The sequence below is a fragment of the Oncorhynchus mykiss genome, chromosome 5 (genome assembly GCF_013265735.2).
Source record: "Oncorhynchus mykiss isolate Arlee chromosome 5, USDA_OmykA_1.1, whole genome shotgun sequence".
In the NCBI taxonomy this organism is placed as follows: domain Eukaryota; kingdom Metazoa; phylum Chordata; class Actinopteri; order Salmoniformes; family Salmonidae; genus Oncorhynchus; species Oncorhynchus mykiss.
The window spans coordinates 15,957,949-15,973,223 of record NC_048569.1 but is presented as its reverse complement, the minus strand read 5'-3'; the positions used below and the strand labels follow the sequence as shown (position 1 = coordinate 15,973,223).

The 15,275-nt window shown below is 43.2% G+C and overlaps 1 protein-coding gene across 5 annotated transcripts in view; it reads left to right on the top strand.

The window, feature by feature from the left end:
- garnl3 (GTPase activating Rap/RanGAP domain like 3) overlaps positions 1-15,275 on the top strand; it is a 182,360-nt gene that overhangs the window by 148,087 nt on the left and 18,998 nt on the right. For 3 of the 5 annotated variants that reach the window (XM_036976921.1, XM_036976919.1, XM_036976922.1), the window contains exons 23-29: positions 1,300-1,458; positions 1,655-1,721; positions 3,567-3,674; positions 4,219-4,337; positions 5,735-5,870; positions 6,788-6,847; positions 14,624-14,836. In XM_036976921.1, coding sequence (XP_036832816.1) covers positions 1,300-1,458; positions 1,655-1,721; positions 3,567-3,674; positions 4,219-4,337; positions 5,735-5,870; positions 6,788-6,847; positions 14,624-14,836 — 862 coding nt within the window. The remainder of the gene's footprint in view (positions 1-1,299; positions 1,459-1,654; positions 1,722-3,566; positions 3,675-4,218; positions 4,338-5,734; positions 5,871-6,787; positions 6,848-14,623; positions 14,837-15,275) is intronic. The other 2 variants (XM_036976924.1, XM_036976923.1) reach the window with 1 other exon arrangement.

Genomic DNA, 15,275 nt, shown 5'->3' with positions numbered 1-15,275 from the left:
AACTGAAAACTGCTGTTCACAAATGCTCTCCATCCAACCTCACTGAGCTCGAGCTGTTTTGCAAGGAGGAATGGGAAAAAAATTCAGTCTCTCGATGTGCAAAACTGATAGAGACATACCCCAAGCGACTGTAATCGCAGCAAAAGGTGGCGCTACAAAGTATTAACTTAAGGGGGCTGAATAATTTTGCACGCCCAATTTTTCAGTTTTTGATTTGTTAAAAAAGTTTGAAATATCCAATAAATGTCGTTCCACTTCATGATTGTGTCCCACTTGTTGTTGATTCTTCACAAAAAAACAGTTTTAAGCCTGAAATGTGGCAAAAGGTCGCAAAGTTCAAGGGGGCCGAATACTTTCGCAAGGCACTGTATGTACATGTAGGCAGGGTAAAGTGACTAGGCATCAGGATAGATAATAATAAGGTATTTGAGGTAGGTATGTACATGTAGGCAGGGTAAAGTGACTAGGCATCATAATAGATAATATTAAAAGTAAAATAAAGAATAGAGTAGCAGCAGAAAATGATGTGTAAAAGTGTGTGTGTGTAATTTGTATGTATGTGTGTTTGTGTTGTGTTGTTATTCATGTGTGTGTTATGTGTGGGAGTGTCAATGTAGTGTGTGTGAGTGAGTGTGTATATGGTGTATACAGTCTAGTGAGTGTGTATGGTGTGTATAGTCTAGTGAGTGTTAATGGTGTGTATAGTCTAGTGAGTGTGTATATGGTGTGTAAAGTCTAGTGAGTGTGTATATGGTGTGTATAGTCTAGTGAATGTGCATAGAGTCAGTGCAGATTGTTCAGGTACCGTTAATTGAATATTTAGGCTGTTTAGCAGTCTGGTTATTTAACACTCTTATGGCTTGTGGGTAGAAGCTGTCTTGGAGCCTGTTGGTCTGAGAGCCGATGCTCCGGTACCGTTTGCTGGAATGTAACAGAGTGAACAGTCTATGGCTTGGGTGGCTGGAGTCTTTGGGTGGCTGGAGTCAAAGGTCCTGGATGGCAGGGAGTTCGGCCCCAGTGATGTACTGGGCTGTCCGCACCACCCTCTGTAGAGCTTTGCGGTCAAGGGCGGTGCCTTTGACATACCAAGCGGTGATGCAGCCAGTTAAAATGCTCTCGGCGGTGCAGTTGTAGAACTTCTTGAGCTATTCCATTGAGCAATAGAAGGTCAGCATTTCACCACAGCTAAGGGAGCTAGTGAATGAGGAGAGGCTCATACAGGCTCACACAGGCATGCATTCACACACACATGCACCTGTATGAGGCCCACCCACCTGACCTGCCCCCCCCCCCCCCCAGGAGATCTGTCTGTGTGACCCTCCAGTAGTCATGGCCCTAGTGGACGGTCCTACAGGGGAGAACGACAACATGATCTGTGTGGCCTACAAACACCAGTTTGACCTGATCAACGAGAGCACCGGGGACGCATACAGGCTACACCATGTAGACGCCAACCGGGTGAGACCTCCTAACAATATGATTTATGTTGTTATTTACATTAGCTTCCACTTACCTGCTTGGGTGACTGAGGAGGGAGCTCAACTATGAAGGGGAAGAGTTACAGTTTAGAGGAGAACAGTTAAAGATGGGCCAATGAATGACAATTGAGTAGAATTAATTCAATACAGTGCTCTTCTCTGCCATGTGCACACAGGTCAACTTTGTGGCAGCCATCGATGTGTACGAGGATGGGGAGGCTGGTCTTTTGTTGTGTTACAATTGTGAGTCTCCATTTATCTGGGGTATTTGTACACTCTACACTCTTAGAAAATAAAGGTACGGTATTGTTAGTTGGGTTATAAAAAAATATAAAAATACATATAATGTACCTTAAGAGGTACACATAATGACGTCACATGGTACTGTTCGGTACCTTTTAGGGTACATGTGCGAATAAATAGTATAATGGTAAATTTTTGATCCCCATATTTTACCCTAATACTTGTAGGCTGTATTAGGGTAAAACTACCCCTCAAAATAAGGCCTTATGAAGAGTTGAATTATAATGATACACCTTGGAATTCACTTGGTGAAGGCCACAGGAATGAAAATGAACGAATTCAACAACCATGTATATGTCACTAACACATACAGTCATGGTTGGTAACCTCAAAGGCAAGGCACACTGGGAAATGATATTGGAGGCATGAGTTATTTTTGGCCACTCATGAGTAAAAGTGTTATACCAGTTTAAGTGATCTATCAGAAGTACATGTTTGTCACTTATAGAGAACATATTGCTTTGTCACTGTAGTGTTACGATACAAAGGCAAAAAGCATGCTGTTCTACCTGTGGAGGAAGGTACTCTCTGAGGTATGAACTGGGGTACAATTATGCACCTATAACAACAAATACAAAAGGAGATTCCTTACAGTGAGATTCCACCCCAGGGACCAGCGGCTGTACTCCTTTAGGATCAAGTCTAAACCTTTATTTCTGAGGGTGTAGTAACGTTTGAATATATATTATACATTGTCCTCAACACCCATATATACAAGGTTCCTACATATACAAGGTTCCTATATATACAAGGTTCCTATAGGTTCCTAAATATACAAGGTTCCTATAGGTTCCTACATATACAAGGTTCCTATATATACAAGGTTCCTATATATACAAGGTTCCTATATATACAAGGTTCCTATAGGTTCCTATATATACAAGGTTCCTATATATACAAGGTTCCTATATATACAAGGTTCCTATAGGTTCCTATATATACACAATGTTCCTATATATACAATGTTCCTATATATACAAGGTTCCTACATATACAAGGTTCCTATATATACAAGGTTCCTATATATGCAAGGTTCCTACATATACAAGGTTCCTATATATACAAGGTTCCTATAAATACAAGGTTCCTATAGGTTCCTAAATATACAAGGTTCCTATAGGTTCCTACATATACAAGGTTCCTATATATACAAGGTTCCTATATATACAAGGTTCCTATATATACAAGGTTCCTATAGGTTCCTATATATACAAGGTTCCTATATATACAAGGTTCCTATATATACAAGGTTCCTATAGGTTCCTATATATACACAATGTTCCTATATATACAATGTTCCTATATATACAAGGTTCCTACATATACAAGGTTCCTATATATACAAGGTTCCTATATATGCAAGGTTCCTACATATACAAGGTTCCTATATATACAAGGTTCCTATAAATACAAGGTTCCTACATATACAAGGTTCCTACATACACAAGGTTCCTATATATACAAGGTTCCTATATATACAAGGTTCCTATAGGTTCCTATATATACAAGGTTCCTATATATACAAGGTTCCTACATATACAAGGTTCCTATATATACAAGGTTCCTACATATACAAGGTTCCTACATATACAAGGTTCCTATATATACAAGGTTCCTATATATACAAGGTTAACGACTGTGTTTCTATATTTAGACTTGTGTTTCTAAACTCGTCTTTCTGTGCAGATATTTGTTCCTGTAATGACTTAACAATGACATGGTATAAAGGCATATGGAGTCACTAATATATCCGTTCTGATACTGTATATCTCATATGTTCCCCAGATATCTGTTCCTATAAGAAGGTGTGTCCGTTCAATGGGTCCACCCCTATGATCCAGTCTAACGCCTCTGACTTACACTTCAGCTGGAACCAGATGCCCAACGCCATCGGTGAGTAGCACTGGTAACCATAGCAACCAGCAGCCCCACCCTACCCCTCCCCACACCCCGCTCCCTCCCATGGTCAGCCCAGCCTCCGGCCCTGGCCTGAGCCCCGTCACCATGGTAACATGCAGCGGGTGGCCACCCAGGCTAGGTCGTCCAGAGTGTTTGTCTGTTGGAGTCTGTGTTTGTTTCTGATGATGAAAGCAGAGATTGGCTGGCTAAAGATACATTACACAAGCTACAGTTTCTCTTATGTTAGTATGTGTATGTTTGTACTGTCATGCTGCTTTGACAAACCAATTTTACCCTTAGGATTCATTTATTAGGACATTATCTATCTAAACCATCTATCCGAATCTATCAGCTCCATTCAGCCAGGTGTTCTTCAGAAGGTTGATGCTGTGCTTTGAAATCATAATTACTTCATAGTCATGCACTCATTATTCCTGTTGATTCTCCATTCTGCCTGTAAATGCACTTTTTCTGATGCTATGTCAGCACATGGGATGTTAATTCTTTATTCAATAACAGGAAGTTGTTGTTGTGTTAGTGTGTGCGTTTCCCTACATCTTGGCCTTTACCACTGACTCCATTGAGATCCGGCTGGTTGTCAACGGTAACCTGGTCTACACAGCTGTCGTGCCAGAGCTCCAGCTGACTGCCTCCAGGGTGAGTTTGATTGACAGGTGGAAGTGTCCAATCATGATGGTAATGAATCTGAGTTATAAAGCGCTTTTCCTACACAACACAAAAGAGAGAGAGAAAGTGTGTGTGTGCGTGCGCACGTGTGTGCATGCGTTCACGAGCGTTCATGAGCGTGTATGTGCGTGTCCGTTTGTGAGCGTGTGTGTGTGTGTGTGTTCTCAGCAATCTTATTTCAATCAGTTTATTATCCCGGAGGGACCACACATACACACTATCAAACACACACCTCATACACAACAGAAGGGCACATGCAGACTGTACCATTCAACAATATGAAACACTACCTCATCATGTTGTAGCAGGTGTTGGATTCTAGCTTGAAATAAACTGATACATGTTACCGTACTAGAACTTATTGATGACTTTACATGTATAGGGAATGTGTATGTTGGGGTCAATGAAGGGTGGATAGGAACTGAAGGGTGGATAGGAACTGAAGGGTGGATAGGAAAGTTACTGAATGAGACAAAGTTCATATTCTGTTCACATGTTTCTAAGGAGGGAGGTGAAGGGTAATAGTTTGTCTCTGATAAGGCAGGCCAGCTGAGGAACTAGGGAGCAGCGAGGAATTCAGCTTGAGGTCAAGTCAACAGATGAAGTGACCTCTGGGAGGGGGGCCAGAAGGGCCCACCCCAACGACCCTCCTACTACCGTCCTCTCACACACATACACTTCCACACCCACCAACGTTCTAGCATCAGGCAGGGCCATGATTACAATCCTGTCTAGCAACAGGGATGTCTAGATGTGTAAGGACTTGACCCAGCCTAGTAGGAGGGTATAAATAGATGTGTAAGGAGTTGACCCAGCCTAGTAGGAGGGTATAAATAGATGTGTAAGGAGTTGACCCAGCCTAGTAGGAGGGTATAAATAGATGTGTAAGGAGTTGACACAGCCTAGTAGGAGGGTATAAATAGATGTGTAAGGAGTTGACCCAGCCTAGTAGGAGGGTATAAATAGATGTGTAAGGAGTTGACCCAGCCTAGTAGGAGGGTATAAATAGATGTGTAAGGAGTTGACCCAGCCTAGTAGGAGGGTATAAATAAATGTGATTGTGTAATCATGCTTTGTCTTTGCAGCTGTTGGACCCAGTGGGTGAATACATTTGGTTTGAGCTTTTCCTAGTTGTCTGTGAGTTTTTACTCTGTTTGTTCAGAACCTAAGACAGGTGATTTCATTATTTCACTAACCAACACCCCTCTCTCTCTCTCTCTCTCTCATTATTTCTCTATATCTCTTCATCTTTCCCCACTTTCTCTTTCACTATCTCTCTCTACCTCTATCAATCTTTCTCCTTCTCCACTTTTTCTCCTCCTCTCCGTTTCTTTAAATCCCTTCATCTCCCCCATCCCCTCCATCAGTCAGACATCTACTTTGTGTCTTCCGCTCCGGTCAACTCTGCCTCCAACTGCAGCTCCCGGGACACCAGTTCCCAGAGTTCCCCACAGACGCCCACCGGCTACGAGATGCCCGTGTTCCCATTGCCGCTCGGAGACGGTAAGCCTCACCAAGCAACCAATCACGTTATAGGATGACAACACAATTGGAAACGCACACTTCATCTGTGTCATTTTGGGGGACTGCAGTAGTTAGTGGGTGTGACACACATCATATGTATGCACACGCACTCCAGAGTGCTAGTGTGTTACTCTGGATAGAGAGTTGGGTGTGGGACCTGAACTGGGCTTTAGAGGGTGAAGGGTGTAGTATATAGCCTGGGACCTGAACTGGGCTTTAGAGGGGGTAGAGTGTAGTATATATCATGGGACCTGAACTGGGCTTTAGAGGGGGTAGAGTGTAGTATATATCATGGGACCTGAACTGGGCTTTAGAGGGTGAAGGGTGTAGTATATAGCCTGGGACCTGAACTGGGCTTTAGAGGGGGTAGAGTGTAGTATATATCATGGGACCTGAACTGGGCTTTAGAGGGGGTAGAGTGTAGTATATATCATGGGACCTGAACTGGGCTTTAGAGGGGGTAGAGTGTAGTACAGTATAGAGGGCACTTTGAGGGGTTAAAGGGGAACTCCACTCAAAAACAATATATATATATTTTGTTTCATTAGTCCATTGTTGATACAGTTCCAAAATGTTGTGCATGTCAGCAATAAAGTTTTCAAGATCTTGGACATTCAAGAAGCAATGTGTCACCTGCCACATCATTATGATGATGCAATATTCCACAAGATAGTTTTTGAGTTCCCCTTTAAGATTCTGCCATCTTTTACCTGGTTCTTCTTATCTTTTCTATTGGTCAACTCTAGTCTTGGAACACTACTATAACCATTAACATCCCTGTAGCGTTGATCTTTCCAGCTCTGGGGGTGGTGGTGTTAATACTACTGAATGTGTGTGTTCTGTCATACCGGAGTGTGTGTGTGTATTACATAACCTTGTTCTGGTCCCTGGTTCAGATTCTATACGGATCCCCTATGGTACCAAGCTATCCCTGTACATGTCTAAGGATGCCGAAGGTACTTCAACGAGTCTTCCACTGCTCCTCCGGTTTGTCCCAAATGGCATTGTTTTCCTTATATAGTGCACTACTTCTGACCCGAGCCTCGCCCCCTGTTCAGAAGCAGTGCACTATATAGGGAATCAGGTGCCATTTGGGACACAGCCCTCCCTCTTCATCTAGCTGCACATGCTGCCCTACTAACATGCACGGAAAATAGCTCACCTTTTAGTTTTTTTTATATGAAGCGGCATGTTTGACTGAGTGTCAGTTGAATGTTAAGTGAACGTTCTGTCTTCCCCATCACACCTTCTCTCTGTCAGAGTGACTGGAAATGGAGGGGGTGAAATGTGATGTAGAAATGGATGATAGAGAGGTAGAGAGATGTGGATTCAGAAAGGTATGCATGTGACAGAGATGGGAGAATGTTTGAGAGAGAGAGAGAAGAGGGGGAATGAAAGAGAGAGCGAGACAGAGGGGAGGAGAAGACACGTCTACCGCAGCATGATTTACAGATTGCACTGTCACCATGGAAACTTTTGTCAAAACCCCCTCTCCCATTCAGAGTGGTGGTCTAAATAGAGGTGCCACAATCTAGGGGGAAGGAGGGAGAGATTGGGGGGGGCTGACAAAAAATCCCATCCTCTAACCGACTGCCTATGCCTGCCGTTTCTGCTGTATGGGGAGAGCTGCTTTTCCACTGGTAGACAATTGGCTCAGTTTGAGATCAGATTTGTTGACATCAGTAACATGTGAATACAAAATGCTGAGACTGATGTGTGGATTGGACAGTTAAACTACCTCTAGTAGTATTCCACCAATCCTGTTGGTGGAATACTGTTTAGTCATGGAATCTGTTTAGTCATGGAATCACATCTTATTCTGATTTGAGGATTGGACAGTTATAAAACATAACAAATCAAATATTCAAAAACTCTTCTGGAACCTTTATTTTGTTAGATTGTAGGTCATTTACCCTGGAGCAGAAACGCATGTGGAATATATAGATCCACGCGATGATATATCCCAGATGCCTGCATGCTTTTTGTTGTTGGTATATTTCATATCTATTTGGTTTTATTATTAACATTTCTGTCTGTCTGGTATTGTTACGGGAGAGAGGGGTCGGTAACAGTGAGTCAGTGAACCTGTCATAACAAAAGGAGTGACCCCTTTTCTCCCAGAATGCTGTTTGCGTCACCTTTGACCCCGTGACATTTCAGAACTGCGGTCTGTTTGGCGCAGTGCAGCCTTCCATCACATCAGACAGTCACATAGCTGCGTGTGCGTTACTATTGCCATCCTGTCTTGATCTAGTGAAATGCTGCATTAGAATATGAGCATTCACTGCCACCTAGTGGTTAGATTTAACCATTGCAAGCCAATACACCTACATCATGTATGTTTTGCAACGTTCTTTTGGCATGTTGGGTGCCTAAAGTGCCCACCCCTGCTATAGCTACCACTGGAATACAACAGTCTGTAGAGACTGGAATACAGCAGACTATAGAGACTGGAATACAGCGGACTATAGAGACTGGAATACAACAGACTGTAGAGACTGGAATACAGCACACTACAGAGACTGTAATACAGCAGACTATAGAGACTGGAATACAACAGACTACAGAGACTGGAATACAGCAGACTACAGAGACCGGAATACAGCAGACTATAGAGACTGGAATACAGCAGACTACAGAGACTGGAATACAGCAGACTATAGAGACTGGAATACAGCAGACTATAGAGACTGGAATACAGCAGACTATAGAGACTGGAATACAGCAGACTATAGAGACTGGAATACAGCAGACTATAGAGACTGGAATACAACAGACTGTAGAGACTGGAATACAGCAGACTACAGAGACTGGAATACAGCAGACTATAGAGACTGGAATACAGCAGACTATAGAGACTGGAATACAGCAGACTATAGAGACTGTAATACAGCAGACTACAGAGACTGGAATACAGCAGACTATAGAGACTGGAATACAGCAGACTATAGAGACTGGAATACAGCAGACTATAGAGACTGGAATACAGCAGACTATAGAGACTTGAATACAGCAGACTGTAGAGACTGGAATACAGCATACTATAGAGACTGTAATACAGCAGACTACAGAGACTGGAATACAGCAGACTATAGAGACTGGAATACAGCAGACTATATTGACTGGAATACAGCAGACTATAGAGACTGGAATACAGCAGACTACATAGACTGGAATACAGCAGACTACAGAGACTGGAATACAGCAGACTACAGAGACTGGAATACAGCAGACTACAGAGACTGGAATACAGCAGACTATAGAGACTTGAATACAGCAGACTGTAGAGACTGGAATACAGCATACTATAGAGACTGTAATACAGCAGACTACAGAGACTGGAATACAGCAGACTATAGAGACTGGAATACAGCAGACTATATTGACTGGAATACAGCAGACTATAGAGACTGGAATACAGCAGACTACATAGACTGGAATACAGCAGACTACAGAGACTGGAATACAGCAGACTACAGAGACTGGAATACAACAGACTGTAGAGACTGGAATACAGCATACTATAGAAACTGGAATACAGCAGACTATAGAGACAGGAATACAGCAGACTATAGAGACTGGATTACAGCAGACTACAGAGACTGGAATACAGCAGACTACAGAGACTGGAATACAGCAGACTATAGAGACTGGAATACAGCAGACTACAGAGACTGGAATACAGCAGACTATAGAGACTGGAATACAGCAGACTATAGAGACTGGAATACAGCAGACTACAGAGACTGGAATACAGCAGACTATAGAGACTGGAATACAGCAGACTATAGAGACTGGAATACAGCAGACTATAGAGACTGGAATACAGCAGACTATAGAGACTGGAATACAGCAGACTACAGAGACTGGAATACAGCAGACTATAGAGACTGGAATACAGCAGACTGTAGAGACTGGAATACAGCAGACTATAGAGACTGTAATACAGCAGACTACAGAGACTGGAATACAGCAGACTATAGAGACTGGAATACAGCAGACTGTAGAGACTGGAATACAGCAGACTATAGAGACTGTAATACAGCAGACTACAGAGACTGGAATACAGCAGACTGTAGAGACTGGAATACAGCAGACTATAGAGACTGTAATACAGCAGACTACAGAGACTGGAATACAGCAGACTATAGAGACTGGAATACAGCAGACTATATTGACTGGGATACAGCAGACTATAGAGACTGGAATACAGCAGACTACATAGACTGGAATACAGCAGACTATAGAGACTGGAAAACAGCAGACTATAGAGACTGGAATACAGCAGACTATAGAGACTGGAATACAGCAGACTATAGAGACTGGAATACAGCAGACTACAGAGACTGGAATACAGCAGACTATAGAGACTGAAATACAGCAGACTGTGGAGACTGGAATACAGCAGACTATAGAGACTGTAATACAGCAGACTACAGAGACTGGAATACAGCAGACTATAGAGACTGGAATACAGCAGACTATATTGACTGGAATACAGCAGACTATAGAGACTGGAATACAGCAGACTACAGAGACTGGAATACAGCAGACTACAGAGACTGGAATACAGCAGACTACAGAGATTGGAATACAACAGACTGTAGAGACTGGAATACAGCAGACTATAGAAACTGGAATACAGCAGACTATAGAGACAGGAATACAGCAGACTATAGAGACTGGATTACAGCAGACTACAGAGACTGGAATACAGCAGACTACAGAGACTGGAATACAGCAGACTATAGAGACTGGAATACAGCAGACTACAGAGACTAGAATACAGCAGACTACAGAGACTGGAATACAGCAGACTACAGAGACTGGAATACAGCAGACTACAGAGACTGGAATACAGCAGACTACAGAGACTGGAATACAGCAGACTATAGAGACTGGAATACAGCAGACTATAGAGACTGAAATACAGCAGACTATATTGACTGGAATACAGCAGACTATAGAGACTGGAATACAGCAGACTACATAGACTGGAATACAGCAGACTACAGAGACTGGAATACAGCAGACTATAGAGACTGGAATACAGCAGACTATAGAGACTGGAATACAGCAGACTATAGAGACTGAAATACAGCAGACTATATTGACTGGAATACAGCAGACTATATAGACTGGAATACAGCAGACTACATAGACTGGAATACAGCAGACTACAGAGACTGGAATACAGCAGACTACAGAGACTGGAATACAACAGACTGTAGAGACTGGAATACAGCAGACTATAGAAACTGGAATACAGCAGACTATAGAGACAGGAATACAGCAGACTATAGAGACTGGATTACAGCAGACTACAGAGACTGGAATACAGCAGACTACAGAGACTGGAATACAGCAGACTATAGAGACTGGAATACAGCAGACTACAGAGACTGGAATACAGCAGACTATAGAGACTGGAATACAGCAGACTATAGAGACTGGAATACAGCAGACTATAGAGACTGGAATACAGCAGACTACAGAGACTGGAATACAGCAGACTATAGAGACTGGAATACAGCAGACTATAGAGACTGGAATACAGCAGACTATAGAGACTGGAAAACAGCAGACTATAGAGACTGGAATACAGCAGACTACAGAGACTGGAATACAGCAGACTATAGAGACTGGAATACAGCAGACTGTAGAGACTGGAATACAGCAGACTATAGAGACTGTAATACAGCAGACTACAGAGACTGGAATACAGCAGACTATAGAGACTGGAATACAGCAGACTGTAGAGACTGGAATACAGCAGACTATAGAGACTGTAATACAGCAGACTACAGAGACTGGAATACAGCAGACTGTAGAGACTGGAATACAGCAGACTATAGAGACTGTAATACAGCAGACTACAGAGACTGGAATACAGCAGACTATAGAGACTGTAATACAGCAGACTACAGAGACTGGAATACAGCAGACTATAGAGACTGGAATACAGCAGACTATATTGACTGGGATACAGCAGACTATAGAGACTGGAATACAGCAGACTACATAGACTGGAATACAGCAGACTATAGAGACTGGAAAACAGCAGACTATAGAGACTGGAATACAGCAGACTATAGAGACTGGAATACAGCAGACTATAGAGACTGGAATACAGCAGACTACAGAGACTGGAATACAGCAGACTATAGAGACTGACATACAGCAGACTGTGGAGACTGGAATACAGCAGACTATAGAGACTGTAATACAGCAGACTACAGAGACTGGAATACAGCAGACTATAGAGACTGGAATACAGCAGACTATATTGACTGGAATACAGCAGACTATAGAGACTGTAATACAGCAGACTACAGAGACTGGAATACAGCAGACTACAGAGACTGGAATACAGCAGACTACAGAGATTGGAATACAACAGACTGTAGAGACTGGAATACAGCAGACTATAGAAACTGGAATACAGCAGACTATAGAGACAGGAATACAGCAGACTATAGAGACTGGATTACAGCAGACTACAGAGACTGGAATACAGCAGACTACAGAGACTGGAATACAGCAGACTATAGAGACTGGAATACAGCAGACTACAGAGACTGGAATACAGCAGACTACAGAGACTGGAATACAGCAGACTACAGAGACTGGAATACAGCAGACTACAGAGACTGGAATACAGCAGACTATAGAAACTGGAATACAGCAAACTATAGAGACAGGAATACAGCAGTCTATAGAGACTGGAATACAGCAGACTATAGAGACTGGAATACAGCAGACTATAGAGACTGGATTACAGCAGACTACAGAGACTGGAATACAGCAGACTATAGATACTGGAATACAGCAGACTATAGAGACTGGAATACAGCAGACTATAGAGACTGGAATATAGCAGACTATAGAGACTGGAATACAGCAGACTACAGAGACTGGAATACAGCAGACTATAGAGACTGGAATACAGCAGACTACAGAGACTGGAATACAGCAGACTATAGAGACTGGAATACAGCAGACTGTAGAGACTGGTTTACAGCAGATTATAGAGACTGTAATACAGCAGACTACAGAGACTGGAATACAGCAGACTATAGAGACTGGAATACAGCAGACTATATTGACTGGAATACAGCAGACTATAGAGACTGGAATACAGCAGACTACATAGACTGGAATACAGCAGACTACAGAGACTGGAATACAGCAGACTACAGAGACTGGAATACAGCAGACTACAGAGACTGGAATACAGCAGACTATAGAGACTGGAATACAGCAGACTACAGAGACTGGAATGTGGTGCTGCTACGAAGATGTTAAGTATCCAATTACTCTGACTCAAACAGTTGTTTAATTATTGATCCCAAACGTTGAATAATTGATGGGTAGCTGTAAATGTCTGTAACTGAGTAGTCATATTATATTACACAGTGTTGAAATGGTGACGATGATGAATTCATAAGTTGATCGCACACTGTGTCACTGAGTCATGTTGTTAATCAGTTTAGATAGAGGAGGCTTGATTGGAACATTACATGATCATGTTCTTCATGTTCGTGTTCTTACACTTATGTTCCTCTAGTGTGTGTGTGTGGGCGTGTGGTAAACTAACCAGTCTAAGGAGGTCTCCATAACGTCATTGCCTGAAGTTGCTTGGTGTTGAAATGATGTCTCTCTCACCGCAATACCTTTCTCTGTATCTCTCCTTCTCCATCCATCCCCACTCTCTGTATCTCTCCTTCTCCATCCATCCCCACTCTCTGTATCTCTCCTTCTCCATCCATCCCCACTCTCTGTATCTCTCCTTCTCCATCCATCCCCACTCTCTCTGTATCTCTCCTTCTCCATCCATCCCCACTCTCTCTGTATCTCTCCTTCTCCATCCATCCCCACTCTCTCTGTATCTCTCCTTCTCCATCCATCCCCACTCTCTGTATCTCTCCTTCTCCATCCATCCCCACTCTCTGTATCTCTCCTTCTCCATCCATCCCCACTCTCTGTATCTCTCCTTCTCCATCCATCCCCACTCTCTGTATCTCTCCTTCTCCATCCATCCCCACTCTCTCTGTATCTCTCCTTCTCCATCCATCCCCACTCTCTCTGTATCTCTCCTTCTCCATCCATCCCCACTCTCTCTGTATCTCTCCTTCTCCATCCATCCCCACTCTCTCTGTATCTCTCCTTCTCCATCCATCCCCACTCTCTCTGTATCTCTCCTTCTCCATCCATCCCCACTCTCTCTGTATCTCTCCTTCTCCATCCATCCCCACTCTCTCTGTATCTCTCCTTCTCCATCCATCCCCACTCTCTCTGTATCTCTCCTTCTCCATCATCCCCACTCTCTCTGTATCTCTCCTTCTCCATCCATCCCCACTCTCTGTATCTCTCCTTCTCCATCCATCCCCACTCTCTGTATCTCTCCTTCTCCATCCATCCCCACTCTCTGTATCTCTCCTTCTCCATCCATCCCCACTCTCTCTGTATCTCTCCTTCTCCATCCATCCCCACTCTCTCTGTATCTCTCCTTCTCCATCCATCCCCACTCTCTCTGTATCTCTCCTTCTCCATCCATCCCCACTCTCTCTGTATCTCTCCTTCTCCATCCATCCCCACTCTCTCTGTATCTCTCCTTCTCCATCCATCCCCACTCTCTCTGTATCTCTCCTTCTCCATCCATCCCCACTCTCTCTGTATCTCTCCTTCTCCATCCATCCCCACTCTCTCTGTATCTCTCCTTCACCCTCCAGGTGAGACACAGTGTAAGCATATCTTCAAGATCCCACTGAGTAACCTAGTGGGCCGCAGCATCGAGAGGCCCCTCAAGTCCCCGCTGGTCAACAAGGTGGTGACGGGCCTGACAGCCCCCGCGGGGGCCCTCATGCAGGGGTCCTCACACACGCTGTCTCTGTCCCGCATGGAGATCAAAGAAATCGCCAGTCGCACCCGTAAGGAGCTTCTGGGTGAGTGAGGCACCAAGACTGGACTGTACACACACACACACAGAGCATTCAGAAAGTTATAATATAATTTGTTTTAATTAGTTCTTGTCACCCCCTCTTTCCCATCACAGCCACCATAGAGTAATTTAGCTTGTAGGTTATAGCTGTGTTTGACTACCCATACTAACATACTGTATACTTAATACTATACTTCTACTAACATACAGTCGTGGCCAAAAGTTTTGAGAATGACACAAATATAAATGTTCACAAAGTTGGCTGCTTCAATGTCTAGATATTTTTGTCAGATGTTACTATGGAATACTGAAGTATAATTACAAGCATTTCAAAGGCTTTTATTGACAATTACATGAAGTTGATGCAAAGAGTCAATATTTGCAGTGTTGACCCTTCTTTTTCAAGACCTCTGCAATCCACCCTGGCATGCTGTCAATTAACT